Here is an 18,443-nt window from a genome sequence, read left to right on the forward strand (position 1 = left end):
AAAGAACCCTAAATATTACATCTCAACTTAAATTTATAGCAAGTATCATTTTATGTTATTGAGGTGTAAATTGCAATGAGAAAGTTCGTTAACATAAACTCTCTTTTTCTCTTTCTCATTTCCAGTTTCTTTAAATATAATTTTACTCATAACTGAAAACTATAATGTAAAAATATAATTGTTTTATTCAAATATTTTTATAATATTAGTTTTTAAAATTTTATTTATGTTTTTAAGAAAAAAAACTTATGTCAATAAAATAAAATACTTCATAATTTTTTAATATTAGTTTGTATGATAATATAAATAGTATTTTTTATTTAACATATTATCTTATATTATATATATATAATTATTGTGATGCATAAATTTAAATTATATTATTTATATTAAATAGTAAATTTAAATATCTTTAAGGTATTAGTTAAAATTTTAAAATGCTAGATAACATTTTTTGTAATTGAAAAAAATATATAAATTGAATATAATTTTTGTATAATTTAGTTAAAATTACATTTTTACAAGCTTCATAATTAAAAAATAAATAAAAAAATATTATAAAATTGTGAAAAATTAGTATTTAAATATAATTTATCTTACATTCTAGCATTATTTAATTTTGTAGTTTTTGTTAACCAGACATTATATATATTTATGACTTATTATATTATATTTTATTTATTTTATCATATTCCCAAAACATTCTTCAACTGTTTTAACTTTTTTTAATCTCAAAACAAAAGTTACTATAAATAATAGTTCAAAATATAGTTTTTTTATTAACAGAGTATAAAGTAGGTTTTTTAGTAAAAATGAATTATTAAATATTTATCAATCCATATGCATTAACCTTGAATATTTACTATAACGTGTGGTGGGAATAAAATAAATTGGAGAAAGTCAATGGAAAGAAGAAAGTTGAATGGAAAATTGATAGATTTCTTCATCCATGCGGGCCTATTGGTGGTGTATCTGGCTGGACTTAACTTCAGGCTGTTGTGGGCATAGGCTGGGTCTACTATCACTACAAGTAACCCTAATTTATTTTATAATCTTAGTATAATAATGAGATGAAAATTATTCTTGAAATCTCAATTAAATTAATAAAAGGAGTAAGACCTTGTACAACTTAAATTTTGAATTAATTCGACCATGTCTTAATAAACGTGATCTAAACTAATCCAGATTCATAATGAATATAAATGTCTAAATTTATCAAAATTGAAGGTGTGTTTGGATTAAAAAATAAATTCAAGAAAAATAAGATTGTTTAGATTAATAGAGATAAAATGGAAGCTAAAAAAATGAAAAAAAAAATATTATTAACGTAACTCATCATTTACTAATCCCTAAAAAGGAAATACCAATAAATAAAAATAACCAATACGTTTCGCTTTTATTTCTTTACCGTTTCTTACTTATCTTTTCTATTTTTCTTTTCTTTCACTCAACGACAAACCAATATTAACAATTAAGTATTAAACGTTAAATACATATAAGCATATAATATGTATTTATATTCTCTTTAAAACTTAAGATAAATTTATCATTTTATATACTCTCATTATTTATTAATAATTTACTATTTCTCAACTCTCCTACTTTTATTATTATTTATTTGTATATAACTTACCATCATTACAAATAGATAAACCACAAAGAAACACAAAGACAAGATAAACTAGTGTAAGTTTAGATTATACTATAAATATTAAACAATACTTTTTTATTATACACACATCATTTCATAAGTCACATATCACATTCACGCTATTTCAAAGACAAATCAACATCTGATACAACATACGAATGACTAGTATATTGAGTAGACTCTAAGATCATGTGCTTGTCATAATTCATCTCTACTTCTCAAAAATATGACAAAGTAAATTCTTATATAGTATATTCAATCTCTTTACAAATGTACAAATAAAAATTTCATTTGACTATCACAACTAAGTATCTTTCTCTATGCGAGTCCAATATTTAGTAAAGTCAGGATAATCTCATATTGACGTTTATCGCCAATATACTTTATACATCACCACACACAATGGTATTCCAATTATAGAAATAACTACATTCACATTCTACATAATTTACATCAAAGCATAACAAACTTTACAAGATTTAAACTAATTATACCATTGCATATCAATATGTTCTCATTCAATGAGTGTCTCCTGGGATGAGACTCACCCAGTGACCACAAAAACTCGCCTAACAATAATGTTACCTTGATGATCTCTAACTTTGCTTAAAACCTTGAGAGTCAAACACATACCTTGCTCTCAGGTTTTCAACATTTTCATACTTATTCAACCAGACTTTTGCTTGCTCAACAAGTATACCCCCTAACGTCGCTTTTGAGAAGCTCGCCCATCGAGAAAGAACTCGTTCAACAAGTCAAAGCGTGGAGCTCTTTGCCTTGCAAATTTTGCATTCTCACTTAGCAAGCCATTATGCTTGTCCAACAAGTCTATGTAATTATGCATGTCAATTATGATATAAGTGTGCTCCTTATCAAACTCATCTAGGCTCTTCACTCGCTTTCAATTGAAAACACGTCAAATTTTACTCATATTACAACTTCATACAAGTTTAATAAGGTCACAACCAATTAAGAGATATCATCAATGTAGATAACTCAAAATCACATACTAATAATCCATTTAACAAATCACTTCATAAATATAAGATTATCATTCTAAAACAAATTTGGCACAACCATTTCATCAGAAATCATCATCATCATACAAATCACACTTAATTAATCATTAATGTAAGTAAATCTAAAACTAGTTTATCTTATTTGGATAGACACTCCTAACTAAAAATAATGTTCCTCACATACTCTACCTCACACAAGTTGCTCAGTCTACATATAAAGATTAGAACACACCATAACAGTTCTAATTGAATAAAAATTCATCCGGAATCCTTAAATGCCACATGCAAGCCCAAAACACCCCACATACACTATATTTCTTAAAAGACAAAAATTGAAGGATAAAATATAAACTTATTTTGTTCAATATTTTATAAGATTGTAGACCTCAACATCAAAAATCCTGTAATATAATTCGACGTTAAAAAAATGAAGAATATAGTCAAAGATCAAGAAAAAAAAAGGATTTTAGACACACAATAATTCTTATAAAATGAAATTCTATTAATAAAAAATATATTTATAATCAATTGTGATATTAGTACTTTTAAAGTATTTTCTAGGTTTTGAAAACAAGACATGAGTAAGTTGATGTTCATGTTTTGTGGAATGGGCAAATTAAACACCAGTTTTGCCATCTTGAAGGAAATTGAGGAAGAAGTGTGATTAATGGCAATCTGAGTTGGTACTGTAGTTGCCGGGTGAGAAAGAGCAACAAAAGACTGTGCCTGGCAAATGAAATTTAAGAAAGCATCAAAAGATATGTCCGTCTTACATTTCTGCGCACTGCTCCACCACCTTTCTCTCTTTTCTTTAATTGCACCACCAACCATTGCCACCTACTTCTCTTTATTGCCTTTCTTTTTCCTTCCTCCCAACCCAACTAACTTTCACTCCACACTCCTTATAAATGCCCTTCTTCTTTTCCTATATTACTCCATCATTCACATGCCATCCACAACACAACACAACTTTTCTCATATTATTAGTTCAAGAGGACCTTTCTTATCAACTCAAAAAATAGAGTTTTCCGTTAACACATACCTTAAATCATTAGTAAAGTTCAACGTACTCAACCATAGGAAAACCCTCTTGCTCCACTGTTTAACTACAATTCTTTAGCTTCTTTGCGTTTTCCTCTTTCATTTATGTTAGTCTTTCAATTTTGTCGTGGTAGTTGAAGACCTTAAGGTTGAACTTTGTCATATAGCTACCATACTACTTATTATTATTATTATTATTATTAATATTAATATTAATAGCATAATAGCGTTTTACCAGCTCATCCTGTACAATACGAAATAAGATAACCATGCACCCGGCTTTTAAGTGTGCCTTTTCATTATAAAAGCTAAATTTAGAAAGGGATTCAAGAGATAGAAAAATCCGGAATACCCACTTAAAATATTTAATGAGTTTTGATGCAATAACAATGTGCTTTCTGATAATACGCTATTGCGTTTTCGTTTGCTAACAAATATAATTGTTTTCAAAATTACATAATTGAGACAAGTAAAAAAACAGTATGTATTGATGCAATCACGTGTAGCGTTTTTTTGAGATAGTAAATGAAAGAAAGATGGTTGTCGATTCAAGTAGCAATATTCCTTTCTGCGCAGAAAGGTGTAAAGGAAAAAACAAAGTAATATCTCTGTTTTCCACCAACGATTTCTAATTCTAAAAGGAAATCATGGTCAAGTGACATCTTAACACTTTTATTTAAGAAAAAAATAAATTAAAGACAAAGCTGCAAAGGAAAGGGCAGTGTCGGAATATGGAAAGCCAGATCAGCCTCCATGTCAAAAGCATAGCAGAGCACGATGACATGGCACACACATAGGACCGGTACCTCGGCATGGTATGCCACGTGGCTTTGTCGTAATTTACTTTCCTATCTACCCAACAGGGGACCCTTTTTGCCGTTAATAAAAACTGAATATTACTTATGTGTGTGGACTGTGTGTGGAAGCAGAGAGAGACACTACAGAGAGAGAAAAAACAGAGAGAGAGTGAGAGCCGTTACTTTGACGCCGGCGAGTAACTTCTGCTCACACTCACCGGAAAATCTAGTTTCCTTTTCTTGTTTGTTACTCTTCAGCTGAACTACATATTCTCCGTTCCCACATTTCACTGTTTCTGGATCGAGTCTTCTGCTACACTCGCTGCTGATTTTTTCATCAGCTCTGCTTTGTTTCACTTTGAAGATCCTGTAGAGGAAAAAAGTACCTTACTTGCGAAGTGGGGTTTAGGATTCGGTGTGCAGTCTTCATCTTCAGTGACCCTTACTTATTTCAGTTACTTTTTTTTTATTTGATAAGTTTTCATTAATTCCCTCAGTCACAAATGCCACTGCGGAGTTGTGTTCCGCCCCATTCTTTCTTTCTCCATAACTCTCAAGTCTAGCCGTTACTGAAATAAAAAAAGTTTGCTTTTTCTTTATTCTTTTTGTTTTAGTTAGAGCTTAATCTGAAGTTGGGTTTTGGGATTTGGTTGTCTTATCTAAATTCGGAGGCTTTGGCCCTCTTTACTTGTTTTCCCCAACTCAATTTCACATGGGTGTTTAGGGCTCTAAAATGCGAGCGTTATTTTCGAGCATGAGAGGTTTTCTTTTTCTTGTGTTGTTGTTGGAGGTGGTTTATGTGGCGGTGACGGCGGTGAACCCCTCTCTGAACGACGACGTTTTGGGGCTGATTGTGTTCAAAGCTGACATACGAGATCCGAAGGGGAGGCTTGCGTCTTGGAGCGAGGACGATGAGAGTGCTTGTGGGAGTGGTTGGGTTGGGGTGAAGTGCAACCCTAGATCCAACAGAGTGGTGGAGGTTAACCTTGATGGGTTTTCTCTCTCTGGGAGAATAGGTCGAGGGTTGCAAAGGTTGCAGTTTCTAAGGAAGCTTTCTCTGGCGAACAACAACCTCACTGGGGGGATAAACTCCAACATTGCTCAAATAGATAGCCTTAGGGTCATCGATTTGAGTGGCAACAGTCTCTCAGGGGAGGTGTCTGAGGATGTATTCCGACAATGTGGGTCTCTCAGGGCAGTTTCCTTGGCCAGGAACAGGTTTTCTGGGTCCATTCCCTCTACTTTAGGTGCGTGTTCTGCTCTTGCTGCTATTGACCTTTCTAATAACCAGTTTTCTGGTTCTGTCCCCTCTGGGATTTGGTCTTTGAGTGCTCTTAGGTCCCTGGATTTGTCTGATAACTTGTTGGAGGGGGAGATTCCTAAGGGGGTTGAGGCCATGAAGAATTTAAGGACTGTTAGCTTGGCTAGGAATCGGTTGACTGGGAATGTTCCTGGTGGGTTTGGGAGCTGTTCGCTTTTGAGGTCCATTGATTTGGGGAATAATTCATTTTCTGGAAGTCTTCCTGGTGATTTCAAGGAACTTGCATTGTGTGGTTACCTTAGTTTACGAGGGAATGCTTTTTCTGGAGAGCTTCCTGAGTGGATAGGGGAGATGAGAGGTCTTGAGACGTTGGACCTTTCAAACAATGCACTTACTGGTCGGATTCCAAACTCCGTTGGAAATCTTCAGTCATTGAAGATGTTGAATTTTTCTGGGAATAGTTTCACTGGTAGTCTGCCTGAGTCTATGGCTAATTGCATGAAACTTTTGGTGTTGGATGTCAGCCGAAATTCGATGTCCGGGGGGCTTCCATTGTGGATATTCAAGTCAGATTTGGACAAGGTTTTGCTGTCGGAAAATGGAACAAGTGGTAGCAAGAAAAACCCTTTGATTTCCTTGGCTGAAGTTGCAGTTCAAAGTCTTGAAGTTTTGGATTTGTCTCACAATGCATTTTCTGGTGAAATCACATCTGCTATTGGAGGTTTAAGCAGCTTGCATGTTTTGAATTTAGCAAATAACTCTCTTACGGGTCCTATACCAGCTGTAATTGGTGAGTTGAAAACATGTTCTAGTCTTGACTTGAGCTATAATAAGCTAAATGGAAGTATACCTTGGCAAATAGGAGGAGCTGTGTCATTGAAAGAACTGGTGCTGAAAAAGAACTTCCTAAATGGGAAAATTCCAACGTCAATTGAGAACTGCTCTTTGCTAACCACACTGTAAGTTCCTTTTCTCTGTCCCATCTTTCAATTTGGCGTTTCATACACGCGCTTGTATTTACAGTAGGTATATAAGTGTTGCTCTCATAATTTTCATCAAACGGAATTAACTTATCTTCATGCTTTATATTTGGTGAAAGGTGCTTATCCCACGTTATTATACTCTTTAATGCATATAAACTCAAGCCAACCTGTTTGTTCATTGTTCATATGCACTTGATGGAAGCTTTTCTTTGTTTATTATCATTTATTTATTCCATGTTGTATTGAAATGTGTTGCCTATCATAATACATTCCAGCAAACCGGAAGTCTGGGCTTCGATTTAATCTGGCATGGAGTTTTGGTACTTTATCGTAATCTTGCACAGTTCAATAGTGTAATGAGCAGCAACAACTTGGTTAAGTTCATTTGTACTTCTAAACTTTTGTATGCCCTGCACAGTAGGAAACTCAACAAGATTCAAGAAATTATGTCAATTTATATTTCGGGAATGGATGGTCATAGTGACATTAATGACTTGTTTTTTTTTCTTGGAAACTAAATATCTGTTACTGTTGTGCGGCCTTAAAGTTTATAGCACTGTACTTTGATGCATTGTTGTTTTTTTTCTTAATCATAATAGGAGGGCATTATGTAGGTTTTCTAGTCCCGAGTTAAATTTTAAAAAACATACAGTAAGATGAGATCCAACTGCTCCTTTTTTTATTGTTCTGACTTCCGCTGGTTCTGCTTTGTTTTCTTTACTCCTTTCTTTTTTGGTACGTTCTGTAGGACCCTGTCCCAAAACTGGCTGAGTGGCCCTATACCTGCTGCAGTTGCAAAACTTACCAACCTGCAAACTGTGGACTTATCTTACAACAACCTTACTGGAAACCTTCCTAAGCAACTGGCCAACCTTGCCAATCTTCTTTCCTTCAATTTATCTCACAACAACCTGCAGGGTGAACTGCCGGCTGGTGGTTTTTTCAACACCATTTCGCCCACCTCTGTTTCTGGCAATCCATCACTTTGTGGCGCTGCAGTAAACAAATCATGCCCTGCTGTCCTCCCAAAGCCTATTGTTCTAAATCCCAACACTTCTACTGACGTTAGCCCAGGTGCATTGCCTCAAACTTTGGGTCACAAAAGAATCATTCTCAGCATTTCGGCACTCATTGCCATTGGTGCAGCTGCTGTCATTGTAATTGGTGTTATTAGCATCACTGTTCTCAATCTTCGAGTGCGCTCCTCCACATCTCGAGATGCAGCTGCCCTCACATTTTCTGCAGGAGATGAATACAGCCGTTCCCCTACTACAGATGCCAACTCTGGCAAGCTTGTCATGTTTTCTGGTGAGCCTGATTTCAGTTCCGGTGCACATGCTTTGCTCAATAAGGACTGTGAGCTTGGGCGTGGAGGATTTGGTGCAGTGTACCAAACGGTTCTTAGAGATGGTCATTCAGTTGCAATAAAGAAGCTCACTGTATCAAGCCTTGTCAAGTCTCAAGAAGATTTTGAAAGAGAAGTGAAGAAGTTAGGAAAAATCAGACACCAAAACCTCGTGGAACTTGAGGGTTATTATTGGACACCATCGCTGCAGCTTCTTATATATGAGTACGTCTCTGGTGGTAGTCTGTATAAGCATCTCCATGAAGGATCTGGTGGAAACTTCCTCTCATGGAATGAGAGATTTAATGTGATTCTGGGAACCGCCAAGGCCTTGGCACACTTGCACAATTCCAACATCATTCACTATAACATCAAGTCAACCAATGTACTTCTGGACAGTTATGGTGAACCAAAGATAGGAGACTTTGGCCTAGCAAGGCTGCTACCTATGCTTGACCGATATGTCTTGAGCAGCAAAATCCAGAGTGCGCTCGGCTACATGGCACCGGAGTTTGCCTGCAAAACAGTGAAGATCACCGAGAAGTGTGATGTATACGGGTTTGGTATCCTGGTGTTGGAGATTGTTACAGGGAAGAGGCCAGTGGAATACATGGAGGATGATGTGGTGGTACTTTGTGACATGGTGAGAAGCACTTTGGAAGAAGGTAGGGTGGAGGAATGCATTGATGAGAGGCTCCAAGGGAAATTCCCAGCAGAAGAAGCCATTCCTGTAATGAAGCTAGGCTTAATATGTACTTCTCAAGTGCCATCTAACAGGCCTGACATGGGAGAGGTAGTTAACATATTGGAGCTGATAAGATGTCCCTCTGAAGGACAAGAAGAATTGGGATGAATTAACTTGCTGTTTCTTAACTAGTAGGATAGACAATGGGTTTTCCGGGGAAGAAGAATCCGGTTTATTTATTGAAGAGAGAGAGAAGAGAGAGAGAGAAATTATTTGTTGCAAAATGTTTACTTTCCATTGTAATTTTTCCTTCTTAGTCTCTAGTTGTTTGTTTTAAGATTTCTCTTTGTTATGCTACTACACCTAGGATGCCGGATTCCTTTTCACCGGGTTCCCTTTCGGACCCCCCCTGAAAATTGTTGCTTAATTACTCATCTTTCATATTCTAGTTTGTTTGTTTTGGTGTCACATTTATTGTTCAGACAGCTTTTTGCTTTTCCAGGTCTAGGAATGACCATATATCTTTTGTTCGTACGCTTTTGGCTTGTGCATAGAGAGCATGCTCTAGCAAACACACATATAGTATCGTTTTTTTTATGTCCTTTTATTCCTCTTGTGGAGGGAAATGCAGGAAAAAAGTTAATCGCATCTAATAATTTGAGCTATCATTGTGTGTTGTTTAGGTTCAAGTTGTGTATAAATGAATTGAAGAGGTCAACTTGACAAGAGAAATATGGTATCATGGGAGAAAAAGAAAACGAAAGCCAACACTTTTTTGCCTCTAGTTTGACATTGATCTTGCATTGATTTCGTGTTAGAATGATGTGGTTGTTGGGCTAAAATGAATTTGACAGATATGACTGGAATAAAATATAGTGCAAATTTAGAAGTCAAAAGTGGTGAACAGAGCCTCGGGACTCCATAGATTCTTAGCACTCATTTTGAAGAAAATGTTTATTTGAAATGTAATGAGCATTCAATATAATGGAATGCCAGCATTGCATATGCATATAATGGAATGGAAAAAAAGAGAGTGTATGCAGAGAGCACGCCTGACCAAAAGATCACGACGAAATAGTAAATCTCTGTTATTGGATTATACAGTATTACCAGATATGATGCTGTCGGAATAGAAGCTCTCTTTTCGGTGTTGTATTGCTTCCCATGTTCTTTGCTTTTTCTTTTTTCCAATTACTCTTCTATTCCAAGTACTTTTCATAATTGTGTGCCTATATATATATATATATATTTAGTGGTTTATAATATATTTGAACGTGCAATTTACTTTATTTAGTCTTTATATTGTTCTAGTTCATTGCATAATTTTGTACCTGACGGGCTGTATCAACTGACGTGAATAAACATTATAATTTTAATCGCAAAGTTGGTACTATGATGTATTAATTAATTCACAGGTTAAAATGTAATTATTAGAATAAAATAATGAAAATATTCTATAAATCAAAACGTTAAATACGAAAATAATCCAATGTTATATGTAAGTTTCTTAGTATTTGTTTCTTCTCTCCTGTGTCTCTCCTTTCATTTTCAGCTTACAAAAGAAGCAAAATTCCTCACTATCCTCCTCCTTCCATTTGGTCCTCTACAATTGAACCATACTATTTCACCTACTTCACATTTATTTGCACAGGATTCTCCCAAGAATTTAACCATGATGAATTGAATACACGATTTGACAGTGTTTGTTCTTTTCCTCCATTTAGGCCAGCTAGTTAGGCCTGTTCGAAACGATGTAGTTTGTTTGAAAGAAAACAAGAGAGGATGCAAGAATAGGGCAATGTAGTTTGTTCTTTCACCTTATTTATCATCCCCACGACACTAAAAAAAACACCTTTACACAGTTCTCTAGGCTTCTGGCTCATATTCTAATCCCCTTGAAACAAAAAGGAAAAGAAGGTTTTAGGTATAGGATAAGCATGTGCATATGTGGGGAGCAGTGAATGAGTTATCCCTATTTTCCTAATGCAGATGGATATAAATTAACACAAACGTTGTTGGGCCCCATGGAAACTAAATGCATTGGTTTTCTCATCACATGAACCATTTATCTCATTTATTCCACTCTTCTTTACATGATTTTGCTTTTGCTAACATGCCTTATACTCTCATGTTTGAGCACAACCTTGGTGAAAAATAAAAATTATGATTTTGTAATGTGAGAGAATGCATCTCAAATAGAAAGTGGATTTTGAAATACTCACTGTCACTGTCATTTGACAATGGGATACGTATGATATGACCCTTTTTCTTGCTTTCTTTTTTACAAATTACAGAAGCATTTTCTTCGTTTCTTTAATTGCAAATGATGTACATTCTGGAAAAGAGGCACTAGACAACTCCTAGTAGTGCTGAAAACCTTTTCTTTTCTTTCTCGGGACAAGGTAATTAGGGTTTGACTGTAGTTCCCTATGGCAATGACTTGTGCAGTAGGTTTTTGAATGACTATAATGTATTGTTTTTATCATCCAAGACCTTTTCAATTGGTGGAGACAGAACAAGCTCAGCTTATGAAGAACCCATCAAGGTATAGGGATTCCAAAACACAAGGACTACCTTAATGTAATCTATTGTTGTTTATTGTTACATGTACATTGTCAAGTCCAGGAGTGCAGATTTAGCATATCCATCTTCCTCCTTGTCTTGGATGTAAATACTGCAACTGAAAATTTCAGAAACCACACACTCTAACCAAAATTCATAAAAGTATATTTAAAACATGGTAATTTTAGAATATTATTATTATATACAAAATTTCTATATGTTAAAAGTCGATTTGAAAAACTAAAAGTAAACATGATAGAATTCATACATTACCTTACTACAAAAATTAAAACATACAAAAAAACCCTGAAAATAAATAAATAAATAAATTATATATTTATAAATTACAAGGACATATTAGTGTTGATTCATAGAAAAGGTGGACAAAATATATTTTTTCCTTATCACTTTTGAATTTTATCAATGTGAATAGATTATAAAAAATATATTTTTTCAATTTAGACTCTTTTACATTCGTTTCGCGGGAAGCTTACTTTTTATGTTTTTTCTAATTTTGCATGTTGTATATTTATTTATTATAAATTATTTTATTAAAAAATTAAATATTCTTATAAACTGATGTGATATAAAAAATATTTTTAGTTTATACTAGTAGGGGAAATGACAGCGGTTATTTTTATCTATAGGCAGCGGTTTTCGAACCGAGGCATATCCAGGCAAGACAAAAAGTCTAACACTTTTGGCCTCGGTTGAGAACCGAGACATAAAAAGAAAGGATTTTGCCTTGGTTCATCCTTAACCGAAGCAGTAAAGTTTTTGGTTTTTTTAATTTTTTTTTCGTAGGACTTTATGCCTCGGTTCTCTTGAATCGAGGCAGTACGTCCCACTTTACTACCTCGGTTGTAGCTTGAACCGAGGCAATAAACTCTTTTTTTTTGTTCTCATATGCAACACATTCTGCTTCGGGTGTGACCATAACCGAGGCCGTAAGTGGTCTTTCGACTTCTGTTATGACCTGAACCGAGGCATATAAGTACTTTTTTTTTAAAATGAGGTCTGTTTCTGCAACATTCCCAAACACAGAAATAGACCTGCATATATTTTTATAGCCAGAACAGTCCAGAATAATGCAGAAACGTATATTTTAAATGAAAATTATATTAAAACATAAATATATTGAATGAAATCATAAATCAACTTCTTAGAAACATAAATCAATCCAATGTAATCATAAATCAAGTTTCAAGCATAAATCAATGCAATGTACAAAGTTAAACTTATAATAATGTAGAAAAACATAAAACAACTTAGAAACATAAACTTAGAACTTACTATATCCTAATATCTACTACATACTATTATATAAATGAATTACATATTTAGCAAGTGTTTTCCTCACAAGTTGAATTGACTTCTCTAGAATTGGAGCAGTCCAATTAAATCTCTGCATAAAACACAATGATTTCAATTAGTGTATATGAAATCCAAACTATAGAGAAAATAAAATTCAAACCTAAATATTACCGTTTCCCATCCACTGGTGTAATGTGCACGAATGATAGTCATCATCCAAAACATAACGTAGTAACCACATTCATATGACCTCATTTGTCTATTACACTACAATATATCATCATAATTATAAAATGTTAAGTAACATCATTTGAATGGAACCAAATGTAACAAAGTATGGACTAAAATACCAAACCTTAAGGGCAACCCATGCAAGCTTTTTATCTGTAGTAGTAGATCTCCCAGATAACATCATATGTGTTGCAAGGGAACTATTAAAAAAAATTCCTTTAGCATACATTTATATAACAAAAAATTCCACACATTGAGATTCTTACCAATCTACTACATGTCTAAGAGGGCTGGCAGGAGACTTCTGCAATGAACAAAACCAGACAACAGTGTTCTCCGGTATGGAGATCACAAGTAGCTGCCAATGACACCTGAAATTGGTAATAACTTATGAATCATATACCAAAATTAATAAATGAATGTGTTGAAGTTAACAAACTTCACTTACCCATGTATATAAGGGAGAAAATATATCTCCTTCCCCATTCCAAAGCAGGTGGTGATGTATATCTGGATATCATCAAATTTATTTCTTTCATGAGTCATAGAGGGGTCAATGAACCCATATACATCGTTGAACCCCTTCTTGTTACTAACATCAAACATATACCTAAAATGAAGAAATAATCTTATATAAGTAGTAAGTTGATAAAATAGAATTATATAAAAAAGTTTTCATAAACTTACATCATCCACAGCTGAATGAGTGTAATATTAATTTCTTCTCTACCCGACGCAAGCTCCCTAACATCTTGATGATGCAAGTACAATGGGATATGAGCTTCTCTTCCAAATGTAGTAGAATCCCAGTGTACATTCATCGGCACATCTGAAATGATTTTAGCAAGCTCGTCTAACACACCAAGAGGGTCATCCTCAGATAAATGAGTCTTCTTCGGTGGAGGACTTCCCTCTTGACCTATTTGTTGTTAAATGCAAAAATGGTTATATTATAACGTCAATTAGAAGTAAATATTAAAATTGAGAAGTATATAATACGAGTGTTTACCGGGGGATTAGATACATCACCAACCAAATGTCTAGGCCAGGCGACAAAGGACTTAAATGCTTCTTCCATAATGAAGAACTCATCTGTAGGCACAGGAAGAACGACATCCGCTATGACAACTTCATCCACCGTGACCTTGAACTCATCTTCTGAAAGTTGTACACCATGCACTACAGCGGCTGTCTCATAAACTGTACCACGAGCCACTAGCATGGTCCCAGTATCAGAAAAAATATATAACTGACATGGACGAGTTTCATCCATGTCGTCCCTGGGGCACTGGCAGTTGAACAACTTCCTTTACCGCTTCTACCTGTCAAATTAAATGTTAGGTTATGCAAAAAGTAAATTAGTAACCAAAAATAAATAAGTTTATCTGTAGGGGACACAACATGTTTCGCTACAGGAGATGGCGGAGGACGATTGCCATAATCCTCATAATGTTGCTGGAATTGGTGCGCAACCATTTCAACAACTTCATCATACAACTCTGCTCGAGCCTTCTTTGTGATCTCCTATGTCATCTCTTTTCTTATTTCCTCCTTCATCTTTTCGTATGAATATGGACGCGAGGAAGACCTAAAAAACTATCATATGCCTATGCCAGTCCCAACACCACGCACCCGTCCTGGGTGCTCAGGTCGTCCAATAGCTGTGGCAAGAATATCTTGACGACCTTCTTGTGTGAATTGACCTTGGGAGCTCTGCTCAACCAAGGAGTCCTGTCACATAACAAAAGTTCAAAATCATTTGAAAGATCTATGTAATATATATAACAAAATTAATGTAAAAATATAAGAAATGACATCTTACAATTCTTTCAGATATTTCTCTGGCAGACTCGGAAGATATTACCAATCAAGCTATCACAAACATTTTTCTCAACATGCATGACATCTATGCAATGTCTAACATCTAACTTTGACCAATATGGAAGATCAAAGAATATTGATTTCTTCTTCCAAGGGGTCGTTACAGAAGACTTCTTCGACGTTAAGTGCAATGAGTGCATTGTCTTTCTCTTGTTCTCCATTGAATGCTTTCTTTAACCTTCGATATGGATGATTAGATTGTAAAAATCGCCGATGACGCATATACATTGTCTTCCTTCCGTGTTTTAATTGTTGAGCTACAGTGTTTTCGTCACATATAGGACATGCTTTATGACCTTTCACATTGTACCCCGACAAATTACCATAAGTTGGGAAGTCATTAATGGTGCAAAATAACATGGCATGCATCATGAAAGTTTCTGAAGCAAAGGCATCAAATATTTCAACCCTATCAACCCACAACAACTTCAAGTCTTCAACTAGTGGCCTTAGATAAACATCGATGTCATTTCCAGGCTGCTTTGGACCAGATATCAACATTGACAACATCATGTACTTTCTTTTCATGCACAACCCAAGAGATAAGTTGTAAATTATAAGTACAATGGGCCAACAACTATGATTGGTACTTAAATTACCAAATGGATTCATTCCATCAGTAGCTAAGCCAAACCTTAGATTTCTACATTCTTCACCAAATTGGGGGAATTCTTGATCAATAATTTTCCATTGCTTTGAATCAGCTGGATGGCGAAGCAGCCCATCAGTTGTTCTCTCATCTGCATGTCATCTTAGGTTTTTAGCGTCTTTGGGATTCACGAACAAACGCTTAAGTCTGGCAACTAGTGGAAGGTACCAAACTACTTTCAAAGCAAAACCTTTTTTTTTTGTGTGACCACCATCTTCACCGTTGTTTTTTGACTTGTATTGTGATAACCCACATTTTGGACACTTTATCAAAACTTCATTCTCATTCCTATATAATATGCAATCATTCGGACATGCATGTATCCGTTTATATTCCATACCCATCGGACAAAGAATTTTTTTTGCATCATAATTACGATTGGGTAACGTATTTCCATCTGGCAGCATTTCATTCAACAACGACAACAATTTTGTAAAACTCTTATCACTCCATCCATTGCTCGCCTTTAAATTCATGAGCCTTAACACCGCTGACAACCGTGTGGACTTAGTTGAACCCGCATACAAAGGAGTCTCCGCATCAGTGAACATCGTTTCATACACATGCTCTTGGGCAAAAGCTTCTACGCTAACATTGCGGATCATGTCCTCTAAGTTGTCTTCTTCTGCTTGATCTTCCATATCCATTGTGGAATCATAAACATTTTCAGTTGGAGAGACAATTGGAAAGTCTGTTAATTCGTCATGCCATATCCATGTTGTATAACTTCGTATGAAACCATCACAGATAAGATGTTCCCTAATATCAGTTGCGTTCAACTTCCTCCCATTCAAATAGTTCACACAGGGACATCTGAACTTGACTTCATCATCACCACTTGTACTCGCATTACGTTGCGCAAACTCTATAAATTCTTCTACCTCTCTCTCGTACTCAGTGCTGATGCGTGGTAAATTAATCCACCCTCTATCCGTACGCATGTTTACTGAAATTGTTTACACAATTTCAATAATCTTGAATGATCACTTTGATTGTGTTTGTAAAAAGGTGTGACCCTATCCCATTCAAGAAGATTCATTTTTTTTAGTTTATTAAACATATCAATTTTAAACAACATATCTTAAATTTCACGAAATTTTGCTAGCATTTCGCATTGGTCTTCAGGTTACACAAAAGGAAAGTGATTCTAAATCACAATCAAATATGCACCCGAAGATCAATACAAAACACAACGGCAAATTTTCATGAAATTTAAGACATGTATATTAAAATTGATATGTTATAATAAACTATGAAAAAGTTATTACTCTTCTTAAACTGTCCAACCGGACAATTCAAGATTCAATACTTATAAATTATTATTACCATCTCCTCTCTATTCATTTGTAAAAAGTACATTTGTTGAAAAAAATCTAGAGATAGTAAATAATTTTTGTATTGAATCTCAAACGGAAAACTAAGGCTAATTAACAACAACAAACAATATATTGAAGCAAACAACTCATGATTTCCAACCTTAAACTTTATTTAATCAGCAAATCAACCAATTTAATACAATAACCATTATACCAATGTAATCATCAAATAACAATAACCAATATATCAATCTCACAACAACAATTATCAAACAAATATCAAAATTTTATGATCAAATAACTATATAATTCTATTTCTAATTCTATTTATCACCAATATATCATCTCACAACAATTATTATCAAACAAATATCAAAATTTTATGATCAAATAACTATATAATTGCTAGTATTATGGCCAATATATCAATCCCTCACCAATTATTATCAATCAAACACAGTAAATTTATTATCAATCAAACACAATAAAATATAATGAACCAACCGTGAAATGCGCGAAAGAAATGGAAGTGGAGGCGGAGCCTGCAACGATTGTGGCTGTAGTGGCGGAGTGTGACCAGCGGAGGCAGCATAATCAGTCGTTGGAGGCAGCAACGTCAGTCGTCGGAGGCAACACATAGCGAGAGAAGGACGTAGAGTCGTGGACGGTTGAGGCACGGTGACGGAGAAGGAGAAGAAACGGAAGCAAGGCGAGAGCGCCGATGGAAGCACGACGACCGCGGAGGGGGAGGGGCGGCGAGGGAAGTGGGCAGTGGTGGAGGAACCGCAATGAAACAGGAGAAGAAGAAATGTCGCGTGAAGGAGACTAGGGTCTGGAATTTTAACTACCAATATACCTCGGTTAACCAAATAACCGAGTCAGAAAGAGGCTACTACCTCGGCTATATCCAAGACCGAAGCATAAACATTTCAGTAAATTCAATTTTTCAAATTAAATTCAGCTATATGCCTCGGTTAGCCGCCCACCCGAAGCGGAAAAGTCTCTATGGCCGCAGTTTCAAGCAACTGAGGCAGTATCATATTGTACTAGAACGTAGAATGTTCAGAATGTTCAGAGGGAGCAGTTTTTAGCAGGCTATACAGCCTCGGTTCTGAGTGCTAACCGAGGTAGTATCTCTAAAGTTGGCAGTGGCAGCAGGACAACGTGGCAGGAAGTGCAGGAAGAGCAGGCATATATGCCTCGGTTCTGAGTGTTAACCGAGGCAATATCTCTGTCTCGAAAAAGTTGTCAGTGGCATCAGGGCAACGTGGCAGGAAGTGCAGGAAGAGCAGGCATATATGCCTCGGTTCTGAGTGCTAACCGAGGCAGTATCTCTGTCTCGAAAAAGTTGTCAGCTGAAGAGTCAGAGTTTTGTAATTTTTTAAAACTTATATGCTTTGGGTAGCTCTATGAACCGAAGCAGTATGACTTTTAGGCCTCGGGTGATTAAGAACCGAGGCATATAGTGTGTTGAGAATTACAGGAAGGCCACCGCATTTTGATACGCTTCGGTTTTGATAAAACCGAAGCGTAATGTGCGAGTTTGAATCTCCTTTTTTTTACTAGTGTTAGTTTTAAAGACATATTTTATTATGGGACAAATATAAAAATAAAATTTAAAAAGTTTGTAAAATATATAAGTTTTTAAAAATTGATAAAATTTTTAATTTGTTTTAAACTTCTTTTTTTAATTTTTTGATAAAATATT

At 35.2% G+C, this 18,443-nt stretch overlaps 1 protein-coding gene across 1 annotated transcript; it reads left to right on the forward strand.

Annotated features, from left to right (window-relative positions):
* The first annotated feature begins 4,616 nt into the window (after window positions 1–4,616).
* LOC124821012 (Leucine-rich repeat protein kinase family protein) lies at window positions 4,617–9,250 on the forward strand. Its single transcript, XM_047292809.2, has 2 exons — window positions 4,617–6,728; window positions 7,501–9,250. Exons 1-2 carry the CDS (start codon window positions 5,242–5,244, stop codon window positions 8,948–8,950), a joined length of 2,937 nt encoding a protein of 978 aa, XP_047148765.1. The 5' UTR covers window positions 4,617–5,241; the 3' UTR covers window positions 8,951–9,250.
* Window positions 9,251–18,443: the final 9,193 nt, after the last annotated feature.

Source organism: Vigna umbellata, chromosome 2, assembly GCF_029865625.1.
Source record: "Vigna umbellata cultivar VRB3 chromosome 2, Vumbellata_1.0, whole genome shotgun sequence".
In the NCBI taxonomy this organism is placed as follows: Eukaryota; Viridiplantae; Streptophyta; class Magnoliopsida; order Fabales; family Fabaceae; genus Vigna; species Vigna umbellata.